Source organism: Juglans microcarpa x Juglans regia, chromosome 2S (assembly GCF_004785595.1).
Source record: "Juglans microcarpa x Juglans regia isolate MS1-56 chromosome 2S, Jm3101_v1.0, whole genome shotgun sequence".
NCBI lineage: Eukaryota > Viridiplantae > Streptophyta > Magnoliopsida > Fagales > Juglandaceae > Juglans > Juglans microcarpa x Juglans regia.
The window spans coordinates 7,976,080-7,994,308 of NC_054597.1; the positions used below are offsets into that span (position 1 = coordinate 7,976,080).

At 39.4% G+C, this 18,229-nt stretch overlaps 1 protein-coding gene across 1 annotated transcript; it reads left to right on the forward strand.

Moving 5' to 3' along the window:
- On the forward strand, positions 1-13,659 carry LOC121252064 (small GTPase LIP1). The gene is made up of 7 exons (XM_041151531.1): positions 1-763; positions 8,448-8,539; positions 8,632-8,773; positions 10,239-10,543; positions 12,357-12,410; positions 12,538-12,668; positions 13,101-13,659. The coding sequence occupies exons 1-7, from the start codon at positions 673-675 to the stop codon at positions 13,294-13,296; spliced, it is 1,011 nt and encodes a 336-aa protein (XP_041007465.1). The 5' UTR covers positions 1-672; the 3' UTR covers positions 13,297-13,659.
- The last annotated feature ends 4,570 nt before the right edge of the window (positions 13,660-18,229 follow it).

Here is an 18,229-nt window from a genome sequence, read left to right on the forward strand (position 1 = left end):
CACCAATGGGGGAGCAGACCTTTTCCCTTCAAGCTCTTGCTCCGGAATGACCGGAACCCGCGTTCGATTTGGAGCCCCTACTCCTCACGGACCTTACCGATCCAAACAATTTTACGTACCGTTTGATTTCATTTAGAACAGTTGAACAAACAGAAGTAAAGCCATTTCTTGATTCAATATCCCTCAGATCTTGTTTAATGTCTGATGCTACTGAATACTGAACTCCACCATCAGTTGATTCAGTTTTGAGCAAGACCCGCTTCTTATATTTGCGGTTTTTGAGCTTAAACTTGCATTCGAAGAGACCCAATTCTTATTTTTGGCGATTTTTGTAGCCTAAGCTTGCTTCAATACACACCCACTCCAGGATTAAGATTTCAAGCCAGATCTGTTGTGCTTTCCAGTGTTTTTCTTGTTGAGCATCGCGAGTAATTGTATCGGTTCTCATAGCAGATGTTTTGTAATAGATTATGTAATTGCGGCTTAGATCTTAGCCTATTTCTCATCTAATATGGATTTGAGATTGAAATCCGGGGTATCCATATCGAGAGACTCTCGCTTTTCACGGTTTTTGGGTTTCTTTCGTTCGACTTGGATTGGTGAATACGCGAGGAAGTAAATTGGTGGGTCTTTGTTTGGAGGCGAGTTCGGTTTAAAGTTTCGGGTGAAAACATGTTTTGGAGGGACCGTGAGAGGGACAACAAAGAGCAAAACGGTGGACCGCCTTGTGGGCAGGTTCGAGTACTTGTTGTTGGCGACTCAGGTGCTTGTTATTTTTTCGTTATGAATCTGTTATCTTCTTTCATCGCTGTTCTGTAACGCCATGCTGGTTCTTGCAATTATTATTGGTTCTGGTATTTATTTGCTTTGTTCACGCTTCTATGCTTATGGTTATGCGTTGGGATGTTGGATGTATAATGATTTCCTTATGCGTTAACCCGATATAGGGAACATGGCTACTGATACTTAAATTCTGCTTAAAATATTAGGGTAAAAAGGTGACGGCGTGCTTTTTTTTTATGTGCACGCTTATTTGGTTTATTTCAATTGATGAGCTTTGGAACAAGAAGTGCAACTTGAATTGATATTAAACTTTAATCATCTTCTTTAAGAAATGGTATAATATGTCGTGATTTTCTTACTGCAAACTACAACTGTATGTGGCTGCTGTTTCAATCATAAAATTTGATGGGAGGTTTCTGTGCCTCTGTGAATTTGTTTTCCCATATCGGTAAGTTATAGAGCATTCTGTGGGTCTTGAACTTTCAATTTCACTCACTGTCCTATTCTCACAGGGATGCGGTGTCATTTGAGCTAGAGCTCATTGGCATTGATATGATAGATATCTTGCTGGAGCAGTTTCAATAACAGAATTGAAAGTTGAAATGGTCTGAATGTAGAGATTGATTTTTTTGGGCTTTTGTATGTGTATGAAGTTATGAGCACATATGTTGGTTTATGGAACTAAGTTGTACTAGACAGTGCTCATCTCTGAGTTAATTTTATGTAATTGTGATCTAAATGAGAGTTTTTCCATGGGGATTTAGGTGATCTTGGATGTTTTTAATAAGTAATACAAATTTCAGTAAAAAAGGCAAAAACTGAAATCAAAGTATACAGTAAGTAAACAGGAGAGACACTTATCTAGAAAGAGAGAAAGATACAGGAAAATATGAAAATTAAGCCCATTAAAATCTATGGAAGCTATCTAGAGGAAGAGATTATTGAAAAATAAAGTCTTGTGCTCTTCCATTATCCATTCACAATCCTCAAAACTTCTATCATTCATTTCCTCCAAATATACCATATGAGGCAAGTAGGAACCATTTTTCACACTGCTGCAATTTGTGGGTTACCACCTAGCCCTCTCCAAGGTCTGCTATCCTTCTGGACGTGACCCAAGCCAAACCAATCCGGCTGAAAAAATACTCCATAAAGCACTATCCATCTTGCAATGGAGTTGAAGGTGATCCCTCTTCTTTCACATGCAACACTAATCAACTCTATCTCTCTCTTCTTCTTCTTCTTTTTTATTTTTTATTTTTTTTTATCTTTTATAAGTAAACAAATTTTATTGATCAAAGAATAGGCAGAACCATATACAGAGTTCTAAATAGTAAAAGCAAAGGCATGCCCTAAGCTACGTAGGCACATTATAGACAAGAAAATCATGTAGGTCCATGTCATTGAAGTCAACAGCAATGGCCCAAGTACAAAGTGTTCTAAAGAATAAATCTTTCAGCTCCTCTTGCGATCTCTCCTTGTCTTCAAATGTCCTATCACTATGTTCCTACCATAGACATCACATAATGCATTTAGGGATTATCTTCCAGACAACTTTAATCTGTTGCATGCCTCTTAGATTTGTCCAGCTGGCCAACATTGCTACCATTGTCTCCGGTATGACCCAAGATAAGTCTAATCTACTGAACACCTCATTCCATAATACCCGAGCGGTCTCATAATGTAGTAGGAGATGGTTTATAGACACTTCCCCTTCTCTACACATACAACACCAATCTACAATGATTACCCTTCATTTTCTCAAGTTGTCGGTTGTGAGAATCTTCCCCAACAAGGTTTTCCACACAAAAAAAGCTACTTTGGGAGGCGCCTTATGTCTTCAAAGCCTTCTCCACAGAAAATGAGTTTTGGGTTCTTGTGTGAGAGCCTTATAAAAAGAGCGAACCGAGAGCTCTAAAAATCTTCCTGCCAAATTAACTCTTCCTGCCAAATGCTTGGTTTTATAGAGTACAAAAGGCTGTAAAAATCCGCAAAGCTGCTCATTTCCCAGTCTTATGCCGCTCTACTAGAATTTAATCCTTAAGCCCTCACCTAGAAGCAGTCTAGTGTGTCTAGTCAAGACCTTCCATCCTCTTCGAATGTGTTTCCACAAACTCACTCCATACGCCCCTCTTACTTCTTTAGAGCACCGTCCCCCCTCCCAATAAACCTCCATATTTGCTCTCAATCACCAATTTCCACAGAGCTTCTGGTTCCTTATGATATCTTCTTTTTTTTTTTTTTTTTTCCTGCCAAATAACACCCGATTAAAGATCCTCATACTTCTGATGCCCAAACCACCATTAGAAATGGGGCGGCATACCGTCTCCCACTTGACTAGGTGAAACTTGAACTCCTCCCTCACTCCACTCCACTCCACTCCACTCCACAAGAAAATACGTTGGAGTTTCTCAATTCGATCTGCCACACTTGCAGGTATAGAAAACAAGGATAAAAAATAAGTTGGTAGGTTAGATAAAGTACTTTTAATCAACGTAATCCTGTCACCTTTTGACAAATACATCATTTTCCATCTCGTCAGTCTCCGCTCTACTTTCTCAACCACTGTGTCCCATAAAGAAGACGCTCTAGAAGGAGCCCCCAATGGAAGGTCTAGGTAAGTCATAGGAAGTGAGGCTATCTTACACCCTAACGTGTTGACCAACTGTCGTAGAGTCAGAACACCTCCAATAGGCACCATCTCTGATTTGTCGAAGTTCACTTTCAACCTGGATGCTGCTTCAAAACAAAGGAGCAAGGCCTTCAGTGCTTGAATCTGATTTTGATCAGCCTCACAAAAGATAAGTGTATCATCTGCAAATAATGAATGAGATATGTTAATGGTTCCCCTCTCCGGGGTTTCGATCGAAAAACCATTATTAGCCAATGCCAAGATCATCCTACTAAGCGCCTCCATCACAATAACAAACAACAATGGCGACAACAGATCTCCTTGTCTTAGGCCTCGTGTTCTATAAAAAAAAACAGCTGGATTGCCATTTATCAACACTGAGAATTTCGCTGTTGATATGCACCAACGGATCCACGACCACCACCTCTACCCAAAGCCACACCTCCCAATAAGGTAAAGAAGGAAATCCCAGTTAACGTGATCATACGCCTTTTCCATGTCTAGCTTGCAAATGATCCCTGTTGTGCCATTCATTTTATTGGTCCAATCGAGACAACTATAAAGTATTCTAAACCATAAATTATTCTAATTGATAATATTAATCTGGATACCTCGGTTCTGTTCTCTAAAATGAAAATGCTGTAAATCCTTGCGTCTAGGCTTCAATTCACGGAAAAGATTATATTAGTTAATTTTGTTACAAAAAAAAGACTAGGTCTTATTATTACTACATGTTAGTACCATTCCCTTGAAACTTCCAGGGGTGTATCTACGTATTTTGCTTGTGCTTAATGTTTCCCGATTCTACTAGAAATCATATAAGAAACTGTTATAATTGTGAGTTATTGGATTGTTTCATCAACGGTGTTGGGAGTTCTTGCAGAGTAGAACCGTGCAGTACCAGACAAGAGATAGATCTTCCAAAGAACAACTATAAATTCCTATTTATTTGTTAGTGAATAGACCATAGACCAATTCCCCCTTTTATTTGGGAGTATTGAATACACCCATAATTCTGAGTTTCATGTTCTTTCTACCAAGAGACATGTCAAATCTGGGGCATACCAATTCAATAATCTACTATCCATGCATTTGTTGATAATAAGAACCACATCAAGAATCTGTCTCCCTTTTACAAAAGTATTTTGGGGTTTTGTAATGATCTTCCTTAAAACCTCGCTTAGACGGTTCGCTAGCACTTTGGAAATTATTTTACAAACGCCATTCACTAAGCTTATGGGCCGAAACTCCTTAACCTCCATGGCCCCCCACCTTATTTGGTATCAATGCAAGAAAGCTGGTGTTAAAGCTTTTCTCAAATTTTCCCATTGAGAATAGCTCCTGAAAAACCCGCATAAGATCTTCTTTTATCACTTCGCAACAAGTTTAAAAGAAGCCCATAGAGAAACCATCAGGCCCCGATGCCTTCTCTTTAACCATTTTCCTCACTACATTGTAAACCTCCACCTCCTCAAAGCCCCTCTCCATCTGAGATACATCATTCGCCTCAATGGCGTCAAAGGCAAGGCCATTAAGGGTAGGTCGCCATCCCTCCTACTCGGTTAGGAGCTGCTCAAAGAAACCTACTACATGATTGTGGATAACTTGCTCTTCCTTGCATTCAACATCGTCAATTTTCAGCATCTTCATGTTGTTGTTTCTCTAAATGGGGGTTCGCAATTCTATGGAAGTACTTGGTACTTCGATCTCCTTCTCTTAACCACAAGGCTCTCGATTTTTGACGCCATGACGTCTCTTCTAATAATATAATCCTTTCAAGGTCCATAGCCAACATTGTCATTTGTGCTAGCTCGTCCTGTGTAAGAGGCCCCGTCTCTTGTAATCTCTCGAACTCCTGAATCTCCATCACCTTGCTTTTCTTGCACTCCCCTATATCTCCAAAAGTCTGCATATTCTAAAGCTTCAGATCTTTTTTTACGCATATTCCAAAGCTTCAGATCTTTTTTAGCGCCTTCAATATACCCGCTAGGATGAAGCTAGGGGTAATCTGAAACTGATACGAGGACCACCATTGTCTCACCCTCTCTACAAAGCCTTTTGATTTCAGCCATATGTTTTCAAATTTGAAATACCTTTGCTTTCTTTGGAGACCACCACAAGCAAGCATGATAGGCCAATGATCCAAGCAAAGACGAGACATTCGTTTTTGCCATACATCTGGAAAGTGACTTTCCCATTTTGGTGATATTAAGAAACGATCCGAACGAGACCAAGTCTGATTATTAGACCACGTGGCTGAACCCCTTGCTAGAGGCAAATTCACAAAGTTCAAATCAATGATGCACTCCGAAAACTCTATCATTGTTGGCCTTACTCTTTGATTCTCCGAACACTCACTTGGAAATCTTATAACATTAAAGTCTCCCCCAATACACCAAGGGAGATCCTACCAGCTATATACTCCAGTTAATTCTTCCCACAATAATCTTCTGTTGTTATCTAAGTTTGGACTATAGACACCTGCAAAAGCCCACAAAAAGTTATCTGATACACTCTTGAAAGAGCATGCCACCGAGTATAACCCTATAAAATCCTTTATTTTCTCTACCACCTGTCTATCCCACATCAGCAATACACCTCCTGAAGCCCCAATAGAGGCCATATACACCCAATCCACATGAACACAACTCCATAAACTCTGCACAATTTTTCCATCAATTGTTTTCATCTTCGTCTCTTGTAAAAAGCAATATCCACCTTCCACTCACGAAGCAAAGTTTCTTACTTGAAGACGCTTATTAGCCTCATTGAGTTCGTGAACATTCCACAATGCTATTTTGGGTTTCATTGAGGGAAGTCTAGCCCCTTCCCTTTTGACTTGCCCCTGCTGGAGCTACCCTCAGAATTCATATACCAAGTCAATCTTTTTAGCACACGCTGTTTTTTTTTATCCAACTTTTTTGTCACTTTGGTGCCCCACCTTAATGGCTGTAAGCAAAGCCATAAATTGATCCTCATAGCCTTCACACTCCAACCCCACGCATTTTTGTAGTTCTTTTACCTTATGAAATGCCCAATCTGAGACATTATAATGAACTGGTAGCATGTAACTCAGAGGGACTCATTAGGGGCTTGTTGGGTCATTTTGGGCAAGGTGTTTTTCTTGTATACATTCAGTGTACTTGGTTTCTCCTTTTGATATATACAATATTTTTACTTATTAAAAAAAAAATGTAACTCAGAGGGACTGGATCACCTCCCTTGCAAATTTGCAATCCATCGGCATACCTTGGGTCTCTTCCACCAATGAAATATCCTCTAGCCCAAGCTGTCCACTTAGTGCCTGGGCAAGACTCCTAGAATGTTATGCATTAAAAATAGAGGCTTGCTCACTATCGGGATGATAAGCCATCCAAGCCCACCCCATCCTCTTCATCCATCTCAGATTCACCAGAAGACTGTGCGGGTGAGTTCGCACAAGTGGGGCCTTTACCCACTGTGTTTATCTGCTTTTTCTGCCCCTCTAATGGTGTCAGGGATGCCGTTATGGGCTCGCCGATCATTTTCTACCCCTTCAACACCTGCTGACCTTCATCGAAGGCCACCACTGTCGTCGTCGGCATCTTATGTGTCGCTGTTGGCACCTTCAGACCACCACCAACACCCCCCGATGGTGTCGGGGAAGCCATTATGGGTTCGCCGGTCTTTTCTGCAAAATTAGCAACTGCTGGCCGTCATTGGAGACTGCCACTGACATCGCCGGCAGATTTTGTGTCGCTGCTGGCTGTACCTCCACCGACGACGTGGTGGCTAGTGGGCGAGCTGTGCTCCCGCTGCTAGAAGGAGCCCTAGGGCTAACCTTCTTGCGGTAATGGGTTTTAGGCTAAGGCCAATAGTATTGAGGCCCAACCCTTGCTTCCGATGTGTTACCATAGGCCTTAGAAGGCTTATGACTCTTCCTATGGGCCTCATAAAGCCTTTCAACAACAATTGGCTCCTTTCCCTTATACTCTCACCCTTCTTTTTCCTTTTTAGTCCCAACACTCCTCAGCACCTCATCTATTTTCTTCTGCAGTTGCCTCAATTGACCCTGCTTGTCCATCAGAGCATGCTACACATCTCCTTCATCCTTGTTGACAAACTCCCTGTCATAGCCCACATTACATACAAACAGAGGGGCTCGATGTAGCTTTCTGTCCTTAAACCTCACACCACCATCTACACCTCCTTGCGCATGAAGCGGCACCGACTGCACAAGGGCATCCTTGTATGACCGAGTTCCTCCATGCAACCCACCCCTGGTTCTCCCTTCCAGTGCATAATCCAACAGAGCCTCCCTCAGTCTCCTCCATTCCCTCCCTCCTTCACCATTAGTTACCAACAAAAAACTCCTTCTTCCTCCCTCACAATACTCTGCCAACACCATATATTGCCCTCAACTATTTGAGCACATATGTGCTATAAAACTGCAATATCCTTCCCTAGTTGCCATATAAAAATCCTTCTTTTCCCCATTCAAGCATTCCTCCATTGCTCCTCCAAGCCATTGCACTATCTTTGGTCCCAACAATAATGTACTCTCCCCTTTCCACCCTCTCTCTGTGATAATCAACTCTTGTCTAGGTGGTCAAACTGGAAGAATTTGGAGGGGCTCTTAATCTTTGAATGCATTATAACATAATGAGACTTAACTCTAATTAAGCCGGAAAGCTTTAAAAAAATAAAGAAAAGAATTCAAGTCTTGAATTTCACTGCCATGCTTATTATTTCGTTTATTTTTCTGGGACACTTCTAGCATAGCAAGCTTCCATGCATGAGGGGTGTGCTTTATCGGTATCTATTTCATCTTGGAGGTTTTGTGTCAAATGCTTCTAGGCTCTCCGTCAAGATGGAGTATATTAAAATTTGTGATAGCATATCTAGATATCTTGGAGGATAGTGAATGAAGACGCAATCTGCTTTCACGAAATGAATGTTGCTTTATTATGTCTGTAAAAGTCTTTAGCCTTAACTTATTTGCTATATCTCTTACACTTTAGATACTTATCTTCAATTTTTAATCTTTTGGTAGGTGTTGGGAAAACGTCTCTTGTTCATCTGATTATCAAAGGTTCTTCTGTTGTTCGCCCTCCTCAAACAATTGGGTGTACCGTTGGTGTGAAGGTAAAACATAATATTCTTTTATCCTACAAGGATTTTCAAAGATACTCCGAAGTTTAAGATTGCATCAAGTAATTACTTATTCTTTTATCCAGCACACTACTTACGGAAATGCTGGTAGCTCTTCAAGTAGCATAAAAGGTGATGCCGAGAGAGATTTCTTTGTCGAACTTTGGGATGTGTCAGGACATGATCGTTACAAAGACTGTCGGTCGCTTTTCTATTCCCAAATTAATGGTGAGTGCCAATTTTTCTTCCTTCCATAAATATATTATTCTCCAGAATGATAATTGTGTATGTCGAATGACTCAAGTCTTATGAATTAAAAGAAGGGTTCCAAAAGAACACGTGTTATCTATTGTATATGCTTGTGCACTAAGATAGCGCATATTTGCTCATTAAAATAGCTATCTTATATATATATATATATATATAAAGAAAGAAAGAACGCCTAGGTTGAATTTAAAGAAGATTAAAAAAAGCCTTTAAAAGAAAAGTAATCTCAAATGTAATTCCCATGCAAGTTAAACGTAGTGATGATCTCTTATAGTGATCCCATATTGGACTTTCTGGCAATGAAAACCAAGAATGAGAACCATGGGTGAGTTGGAACTGTCCCCTAAGTTTCCGATGCATGGGCATCTAGGGTAAAACTAATTAATAGTTTCTTGGGAGGCTAAGTTTTGCCACACAGAAGAAAATGTTATAACAGTAATATAAATAGTAATTATTGTACCAATAAAAAAAGTAGTAATTATCGTGTAATTCAAAGATGACGAATAAAATTTTTTACAGGGAGTACAATTCTTGTTGTCTCACATGTCTCTTCTCATAAGTAGGCTTGCTACCCGCCCTATGCAGGCTGGCAACCAGGCATCTCACCACCCACCCCCCCATCTGGGCAGGGGTCCCCTTTTTCCCACTAGTCTCGTCCCTGTCCCGCATATGCGGGTGGCCCTGTTTGGCTGCCGGGTAGGCGGATTCTCAAGCTCACCATCCGGTTGGGCGGGGGTCCCCTTTTCCCACCAGTCTCCTCCTCATCCCGCATATGCGGGTGGCCTTGTTTGGTTGCCGGGTAGGCAGATTCTCAAGCTCACCATCCGCAGGCGTGGGTTGCCAAGCATACTCACGGCCACGACGTGGCCGAATTAAAAAGAAGAAGAAGAGGAGGAGGAGGAGTAAACCTACCGGGTGGGTTTTAGGGTTTTTTTGCTTTATAGCCGCTACCGGGTGGGTGGGTATCCTACCTGCGCCCCCCCCCCCCCCCCCCCCCTCACTGGGGGAAAGCGGGAGGGGGAGGGGATGGAGAAGAGAAAGGGGATGAAGAAGAAAAGAAGAAGAGGAGAAGAGGCGGCTGAAGAAGAAGAGTAAAGTTTTAGGGTTTTTTTGCTTTATATACTGCTACCGGGTGGGTGGGTATCCTACCTTAACCCCCCTAGTATAGCTGTCTGCCCACCTGCCCATTAATACTGGGAGGATTGGCCACCCAGTACTAAGTGGGTGCGGATGGATGGGCTGGGTGAGCCGGATATGGTGGCCCGCCCAGCTGGCCGCCTACTCTTATATAGTGCTACACTCATCAAACAAACATTCGTTTCCTAATTTTTATTTCCAACTAAAACTAATGGTGCCTCAGTGTGTATCATAAACAGGGCCATTCTATGATCTCTAATTATGAATCTGGGTTGAACTTTGAGTGCAGGCATTATTTTTGTTCACGATCTCTCCCAGAGAAGGACGAAAACAAGCTTGCAGAAATGGGCAGCTGAGATTGCTGCAAATGGGACATTTTCAGCTCCCCTAGGATCTGGAGGTCCATTTGGCTTACCTGTACCATATATTGTTATTGGTAATAAAGCTGATATTGCTGCAAAGGAGGGTACAAGAGGAAGCAGTGGCAATCTTGTTGATGTTGCTCGTCAGTGGGTTGAGAAGCAGGGTTTACTTCCATCCAGTGAGGACCTTCCACTGATGGAAAGTTTTCCCGGTAATGGAAGCCTTCTTGCAGTAAGAATTTGGACTTAACCTTTCAATTGGATCATTGTTGGTTGGTATAAGAAAGTCTCTCCTGCACTCACTAACAAAAAAGAAAAAGAAAAAGAAAAAAAGAACAGTTCTGTCATTGCAGAAATGCCCCATGGAAAATGAATTGCTTAGTTGTGACTTAAATAACATATGAATGAATCTGTTTTGTTCTTGCTATTCAACCAACTCATATGTTCAATCGCTATTAAAAGACAATTAAATGTTTAATTTTCATGTGTTTGTTTATATGGTCTGTTCCCTCTTTCCGTCTAACACCTTGAATCTCCTATACTTAGGATTTATTTACCTCTCGCTCGAGTGGACTTGAAACCACCATTGTTTCTCTTTTGCATTCATTTTAGTAACTGAAATCAATTGCAAAATGGGAAAATTAAATACAGTGAAGCAGAGAGATGCACTTTCTGTGTTTCAGAAACTTGCTTATGTTGGATCTCTGTTGTAGAATTTTGGTGAGTTGACTAGACACCGTACTTAATGGAATGGGATGCTTCAGCAGTTTGTACATCAGGAGAATTTCATAATCAACCTGGGAGGTTTCTTGCTGGCTAATGCCATCTTAGTGGTTTCAACATGGGCCACATAAGTGAGGTCATGAAAAATATTTATGACCTCAGATGTGGGTTAAGTACTTGTGTAGAAATTTGTCCTTCCAGAAGAGACTCAAGCCTTTCAAAATTATTTTCCTGTTTTGTGAAAATTTGACTAGGATTTTATGTTTCTTGAAGACTTTTAAGGTCTTCACTTGCAGAGGAACTGTTATTTGTTATAGCTTAATTGTTTTGTTGGGTATTGAGTCTATCGAGAGGTTCTGCTGGCTGAAACTTTAAGACTTCCTGTATGTCGATTTCTTATGAACGCATATTCTCGTTTCCAGCTCTTCCTCCTGTTCATCGATGCAAGTTTCTATTTGGAAAATGCTATCTATACTTACAATTTTACTTGCATAACCATGCGTGTTGATGCGTCAGTTAATGAAAATTGTGAAAATTTTAAAATTCAAAATTTGAAATTCAAATTAAAAAAAAAAAAAAAAAAAACTGATAAAAAATGGGACTGTCACTCGGTTCGTATAAAATTTGTGCAGACGTGTAGCACCACTCTTTCTATTTTTAGCAATTTCCCTACCAATTTAGTAAGAGATTTTTACACATGGCTATACATATATTGGAAATTTTGAGAGACCTGTTCATTATAGCCCATGAAAAATATCACGTCCTGGGCTCACTGTACTTATACATTATCTGCATGTTGGTTTTGTTTTCCTGTTCCTAGGGGTTGCGTTTTGTAATTTTTTTAATGCATAATATCATTTTGAGGATTTTACCAGATGATGCCATGCAAATATATTGTTTTTGTTTTTTCTTTCTTTACTGATAGAAAAAATATATATTGGTTTTTTTTTTTTGGAGTTAATTTTTATTTTCATCTTACAATTTAGGAAGACATGTTGGATAAATTTATGAAAAATAAGTCCGTTTCTGCACGGAACACTTAGTTGGGTCAAAGTTTTGAAAGAATACGACCACTTGGTTGGGTTCTATTCTGAGAACAAACTTTGCAGATTTGGAATTGGTTAAGATGTAATAGTCAGTTAATTCTGTAAACCTTTGCATCAAGGGAAGGTAGAGGATATACTAAAACTTAAAGAGTAGTATTTGATGCAATGATAATTATCTATATTGGGAATGGATGTTAAATAGAATAGCTGTTGACTTGTATTATATCTTTTGTGATAGTATTTGTATGTCATGTCGGATGTTTCGGGCATATGCAGGCTGCTAAAGAAGCGAGATATGACAAGGAAGCTGTGGTGAAATTTTTTCGTACGGTCTGTATTCTTGTTCTTTTGTATTTTTCCTTCCCCTTTCCCCCTTTCCCCCTTCCCCCAAGTTCATTTTTCCTTTCCCTTCTGTTTGGGACATCATCAAACTTTCTTGGAATCCCTTGTTTTTCAGCTAATCAGAAGAAGATACTTCTCAGATGACCTACCTGCAACAACTCCGTGGTCTATATCTCCTGTTCAGAGAGCCTCACGTCGTCTAGATGAAAATTTGAGTGATGAGGATCAGCCTTACAAGAATATAGGGTACTTTCCGCTCAACACTCATGATTTCTGGTTTGCTTGTGACCAAGTTTTTTAAACAATGGCAATCTTCATTATTGTTATCATCTTGTGGTTACATACTTGCTTAAAAATGAAGAAGTTAGGATTTTTTAGAATTTGACTGTGAGTAATATCTTGGCTCTACATACTAATTTGTTTTGCAGTTTATTTTATCATGTCTGTTTAATTACTAACAAGATGGGAGAGGGCAAGATCTTTGAATTTTTTTCACTGTGGGTGGCTATCAATGGTGTTTGCAAGAAATTTCAGTTGTGTTTTGGTGACACAATTTGAGGTCGTGTGTCTGTGTTAGATAATCTCGTCATGAGTTATCATTGGATGTCTTTATACTTTTATTTTGTTTTCTTTCACCCCATTTGCAGCTTTACTGACCACCATCTTTATTGTTTGCAGTTTAGTTGGCGACCCTTATAAATATAACGTGCTCCCTCCCCTTCCAGCACAACGCAATCTCACACCACCTCCCACACTTTATCCCCAGCAGCCAGTTTCGGTTTCTGAAAGTTACAGCCTCCCAAGATTTTCCCTGACTGGCTCTCAAGAGATCAGCCGTAATGCCAGATCAAAGCGCTCAGATATTAATGTATGATTATCATCGAGTCGTGCATGATCCTAGAGAAAACGTTGATAAAGATATATTGATGTTAACGGCCTCTGATTACTGAGCTACAAGGAATCAAGATAATTCATGCTTGAATGGGGATCATATTAGTGGTTTATTGTTCTCTTTGCCATGCTTGTTAAATGTTCTGTTGATTCTTTTATATCTACACCCACAGTAATTGGTTTTAGTCTTAACATTAGCTAAATGTGCAATGATGAGTGTTGAACCTGAAACTGCAGGTTAATTCTTTGTAATCAAACTCTCCTCATTCTTTTCCTTAGAAACTATGGTTGTATAAAAATCATTTTGTAATGAATGTGCGAAAGGTCACTTTGAATATAAAACCTACCTTTTGGTTTCTTCTGTTGGGTGCTATCTTCAGCAGATGGGATTTTCATGAGTGCAGGTGGATACGACACATCAGAAGCAAGAACTCCCTTGTATGACTATTGTATTACCTTGGTTTCCTATATAAAAGTTGACCTAGGAGGTCAAGATAATCCATTAACTTGAATTCAACTTCAAGTTTTTAACAAATTGTATATATCTATAAACAATATATTTATATAAATTATTTATATAAATATTAAAAAATATAATTTTTTATATTAAATATACGAGGGGTGCGGAGCAGGACCCCGTTGGGGTTAGCTCCACTGTTATTAATACCGTACCGTACTGGCCGGTATTTGCCGTACCGGCCATTGGGCCGGTACATGTATTATATATATTTTGTATCGGCCCAAATACTGGCCGTACCGGCCAATATCTCGGCCTGTGTACCGGCCTGTACCGGTCGATATTTCGGTCTTAATTTTTTTTTTCATTTTTTCACACTACAAGCTCATTTTTTTATCCCCAATTCAGACTAGACTATTTATAATTTATATATATGTATTTATATATAATTTATTTATATATAGATTATTATTTTGAAATATAATTTATATATATTTATATATATAATTTATTCATATATCGACTATCTCGAAACTGTACACGAAACGGTACTGGTACCGAAATATTTCGTTCCTGTGTCTTGACCGGTACGACATCCAATACAGTATTTAAAACATTGGTTAGCTCGCCCGCCCATGCAAGGGCGGGGCGGATGGGGGCGGGATAGCGCGGGACGGGCCCCCGCTGCCCACCCCTATTAATCATTCTCACACACCATATACTATATTTTTTTCTCTGATCAAATATGTGGTATATGGATGATGAATAGATGATGAATAGAAGAATTTAATTAATTTAAGAATAATAAAACGAAAAAAAATTAAAAAAAATAGTAAAAAATTGTTGTGTGGTGTGTGATGATGATAAGTAACAAAACTCATAAATTTATGAAAATGTCTAGGGAATGGCTCTGGGTGTGTTAGCCCTGGGGTGCACCTAACGTAGAATTTAAAAAGTACTATTTGGTTGTATTTTTTGTGACTTTTTTGTTCTATGGACTTTTGGCCTGATCTTAATCAAATTGCTAACTATTAAAAAACAATAATATTTATTATTTATCATTAACAAATCTTGTATCATATACAATGTGATTAGAGTTGGGTTTAAATGAAGGTAGGCAGGGGGTTTCAAAGAACCTAACTGAAATTAAACTAATATATTTTTTAATTTAACTAAAATGAAAGCACCTTCTACACGACAGAAGTGTTACATTCACGATGACAGAAAATTCGTCATGGCGTCTACTTGTTCATGATGGCATTAGCTTCCTCACACCGATGGTAGCATCTTTTTCACGTCGGCGGCAGCGACTTTTTGGACCAAAAAATGATTGTAGAAAAGAAACAAAATAATCAAATGGCAACAGACAAACACACCTACTGCTGGGCTTTGAAAGATGGAGGATGAAAATTACAACAGTTCTTGTAGATACAATCAGTTTGGCATACCAACATGCATGCCAATTTTTATTTTAATGTTTTTATCAGATGATATTTTTATTAAAATAAAAAAGAGGAAAACACGATAGAAGAGAAGAACTAAAATGAAAGGAGTGGCGAATTGTCCTCGGTTTCAATTCTTGTCCTTATTTTTTTCCCTATCAGGTGACTGGAAACTAAAGATTTGTATGTCAAATGTCTATTTTTTCCCTATTCTTGTCCTCCTTATTTTTTCCCTATCAGACAACTGGAAACTTTAGACATTGAACTCTCTACTGAAGCTTCTTGTTGTGGCAAGAAGGGCTTCAAGCTTCTTTATGGATAAGTTGCTCACACCGATTAATTTAGCCAGACCAATGCATGGTTTAACTACTTGAGGGTTTTCTTTAGTGTAGGGAGGACACGATCGTGGTGTGCATTGGTGCTCCAAAGCTTGGAAGTGATAAATAGTTCTTCCTTGCCTTTGATTAAGCCAAGGCGAAGGGCATCATTAATGGCTTCCCCAAGATGCTACTTGGACTGGTAAACGGCAGTCGAATCAAAGTATCGGTATCCCAGTTTGATTGCATGGAGAAAAGTTTGTTTCAGAAGTCTGTTACAACTCCGGCCTCCACGACGAAGGGCTACAACATTGGATTGTACTCCAACTAGGGTCTCACTCACAATCTTCCACAGATGACTCAAGTGAGTTATGAGAGTTATATAAAAACTCAGATTCTTACAAGACGAGGAGTTATGTGATGTTTCAAATGGGAATTGTTGAATAATAAACTTAAATAAAGTTGTTTTTAGTATATTCATGAACTAAAGTCCAGGTTCAACTTGAAAGAAGTAATTCATGTATTTGGAGATTGTATTTGGAGATTCATGTATTTGGGGTATTCATGTACTTGGGTATTTGTGTACTAGGGAAGTTCATGTATTAGAGTAAATGCTAGCTAGGTGAATCTACAAGCCTATAAAATTATAAATACCCATGTATGCATTGGCACAAAGCAAGCCACTTGAGAAGTAATTCACTTAGAAAAATTTTAGAAATAGTCTCTCCTCTCTCCCTCTAGAATAGAATATCAGTTTTTCTCCTCCAACAAACTGGTATCAGAGCAACGGGCAAAGCCCGCGTCGACCTTTTATCTAATAAATGCATCCCTTCCAAAAGTCGGAGTTTGTTGCACGTATTAGCGCTAGAATTACTACGGTTATCTGAGTAGCAGATACTATCAAACAAACTATAACTGATTTAATGAGCCATTCGTAGTTTCACAGTCTGAATTAGTTCATACTTACACATGCATGGCTTAATCTTTGAGACAAGCATATGACTACTGGCAGGATCAACCAGGTAGAGGGGGTGAGTTTGAGACAGATAGAGGGGGTGAGTTTACATCTAATGAAATTAATGAGTTTTGTGAAGCACATGGGATTCATCGGGCTTTGACGGTTTTGAGATCACCTCAACAAAATGAGGTGGTTGAAAGAAAGAACAGAACGATTCTCAATATGGCTCGAAGCATGTTGAAGACGAAGATGATGCCTAAAGAGTTTTGGGCAGAAGCGGTTGATTATGCTGTTTACTTATCAAACTGTTGTCCTACAAGAAGTGTAGAGAACTCAACTCCCCAAGAAGCATGGAGTGGAAGAAAGCCAAGTGTTTCCCATTTGAAAGTTTTCGGAAGTATTGGCTATGTGCATGTGCCCGATCAAGAAAGATCCAAGCTTGATGATAAAAGCAAGAAGCACATCTTCATCGGCTATAATCAAAGATCCAAAGGCTACAAGCTTTATAATCCAAGCACTAAGAAGATGGTCATTAGTGGAGATGTGAAATTTGACGAAAAAGGTTCGTGGGATTGGAGTGATCAAGAAAATGAAAGATATGATTTCTTTCCCTTCCCTGAAGATGAAGATCAAGGAAATGATGTACAAGAACTCACGACACCTCCTCAATCACCAACAATTCCTAGTACTCCTTCATCATCTTCTTATGAAGGAAGTTCTAGTGAAAGGCAATCCCGAATGAGAAGTCTCCAAGATCTTTATGAGGTAACGGAGAATTTAAGTGATGATCTAACTCTTTTTTGTCACTTTGCCGATTGTGAACCAATAGGTTTTGAAGAAGCGACACAAGAGAAAAGGTGGAGAATTGCCATGGATGAGGAGATCAAATCAATCAAGAAGAATGATACTTGGGAATTGGCGACTTTACTAGAGGGACAAAAGCCCATTGGTGTGAAATGGGTTTTCAAAGTAAAGAAGAATGCAAAGGGAGAAGTAGAAAGATTCAAAGCGAGATTGGTGGCCAAGGGATATAGCCAATGTCCCGGTATTGATTATGGAGAAGTCTTTGCCCCTGTTGCACGATTAGAGACGATCCGGATGATTATTTCTCTTGCAGCTCAAAAGAAGTGGAGGATTTATCAAATGGATGTCAAATCGGCTTTCCTGAATGGAATCCTTGAGGAAGAAGTTTATGTAGAGCAACCTGTGGGTTATGTGGTCAAAGGGCAAGAAGATAAGTGCTAAAGTTAAAGAAAGCCTTGTATGGCTTAAAACAAGCGCCAAGGGCGTGGAATAGTCGAATTGACAAATATTTTCAGGAGCATGGATTCACCAAGTGCCCGCATGAATATGCACTCTATGCTAAGGTGCGTGAAAATGGAGACATTTTGCTTGTTTGCATATATGTTGATGATTTAATTTTTACTGGAAGCAATTCAAGCATGTTTGGAGAATTTAAGAAAGCTATGACGAGAGAATTTGAAATGACCGATATTGGTCTTATGTCTTATTATCTTGGCATTGAGATCAAACAAATGGAGGATGGAATTTTTATCTCTCAAGAAGGTTTTGTAAAGGAAATTCTCAAAAGATTTAAGATGGAAGATAGTCAATCCGTGAGCACCTCAGTTGAATGTGGAGCGAAAATGTCTAAGCATGAAGAAGGAGAGAAGGTAGACCCCACAATATTCAAGAATCTTGTTGGAAGTTTGAGATACTTGACTTGCACAAGACCCGATATA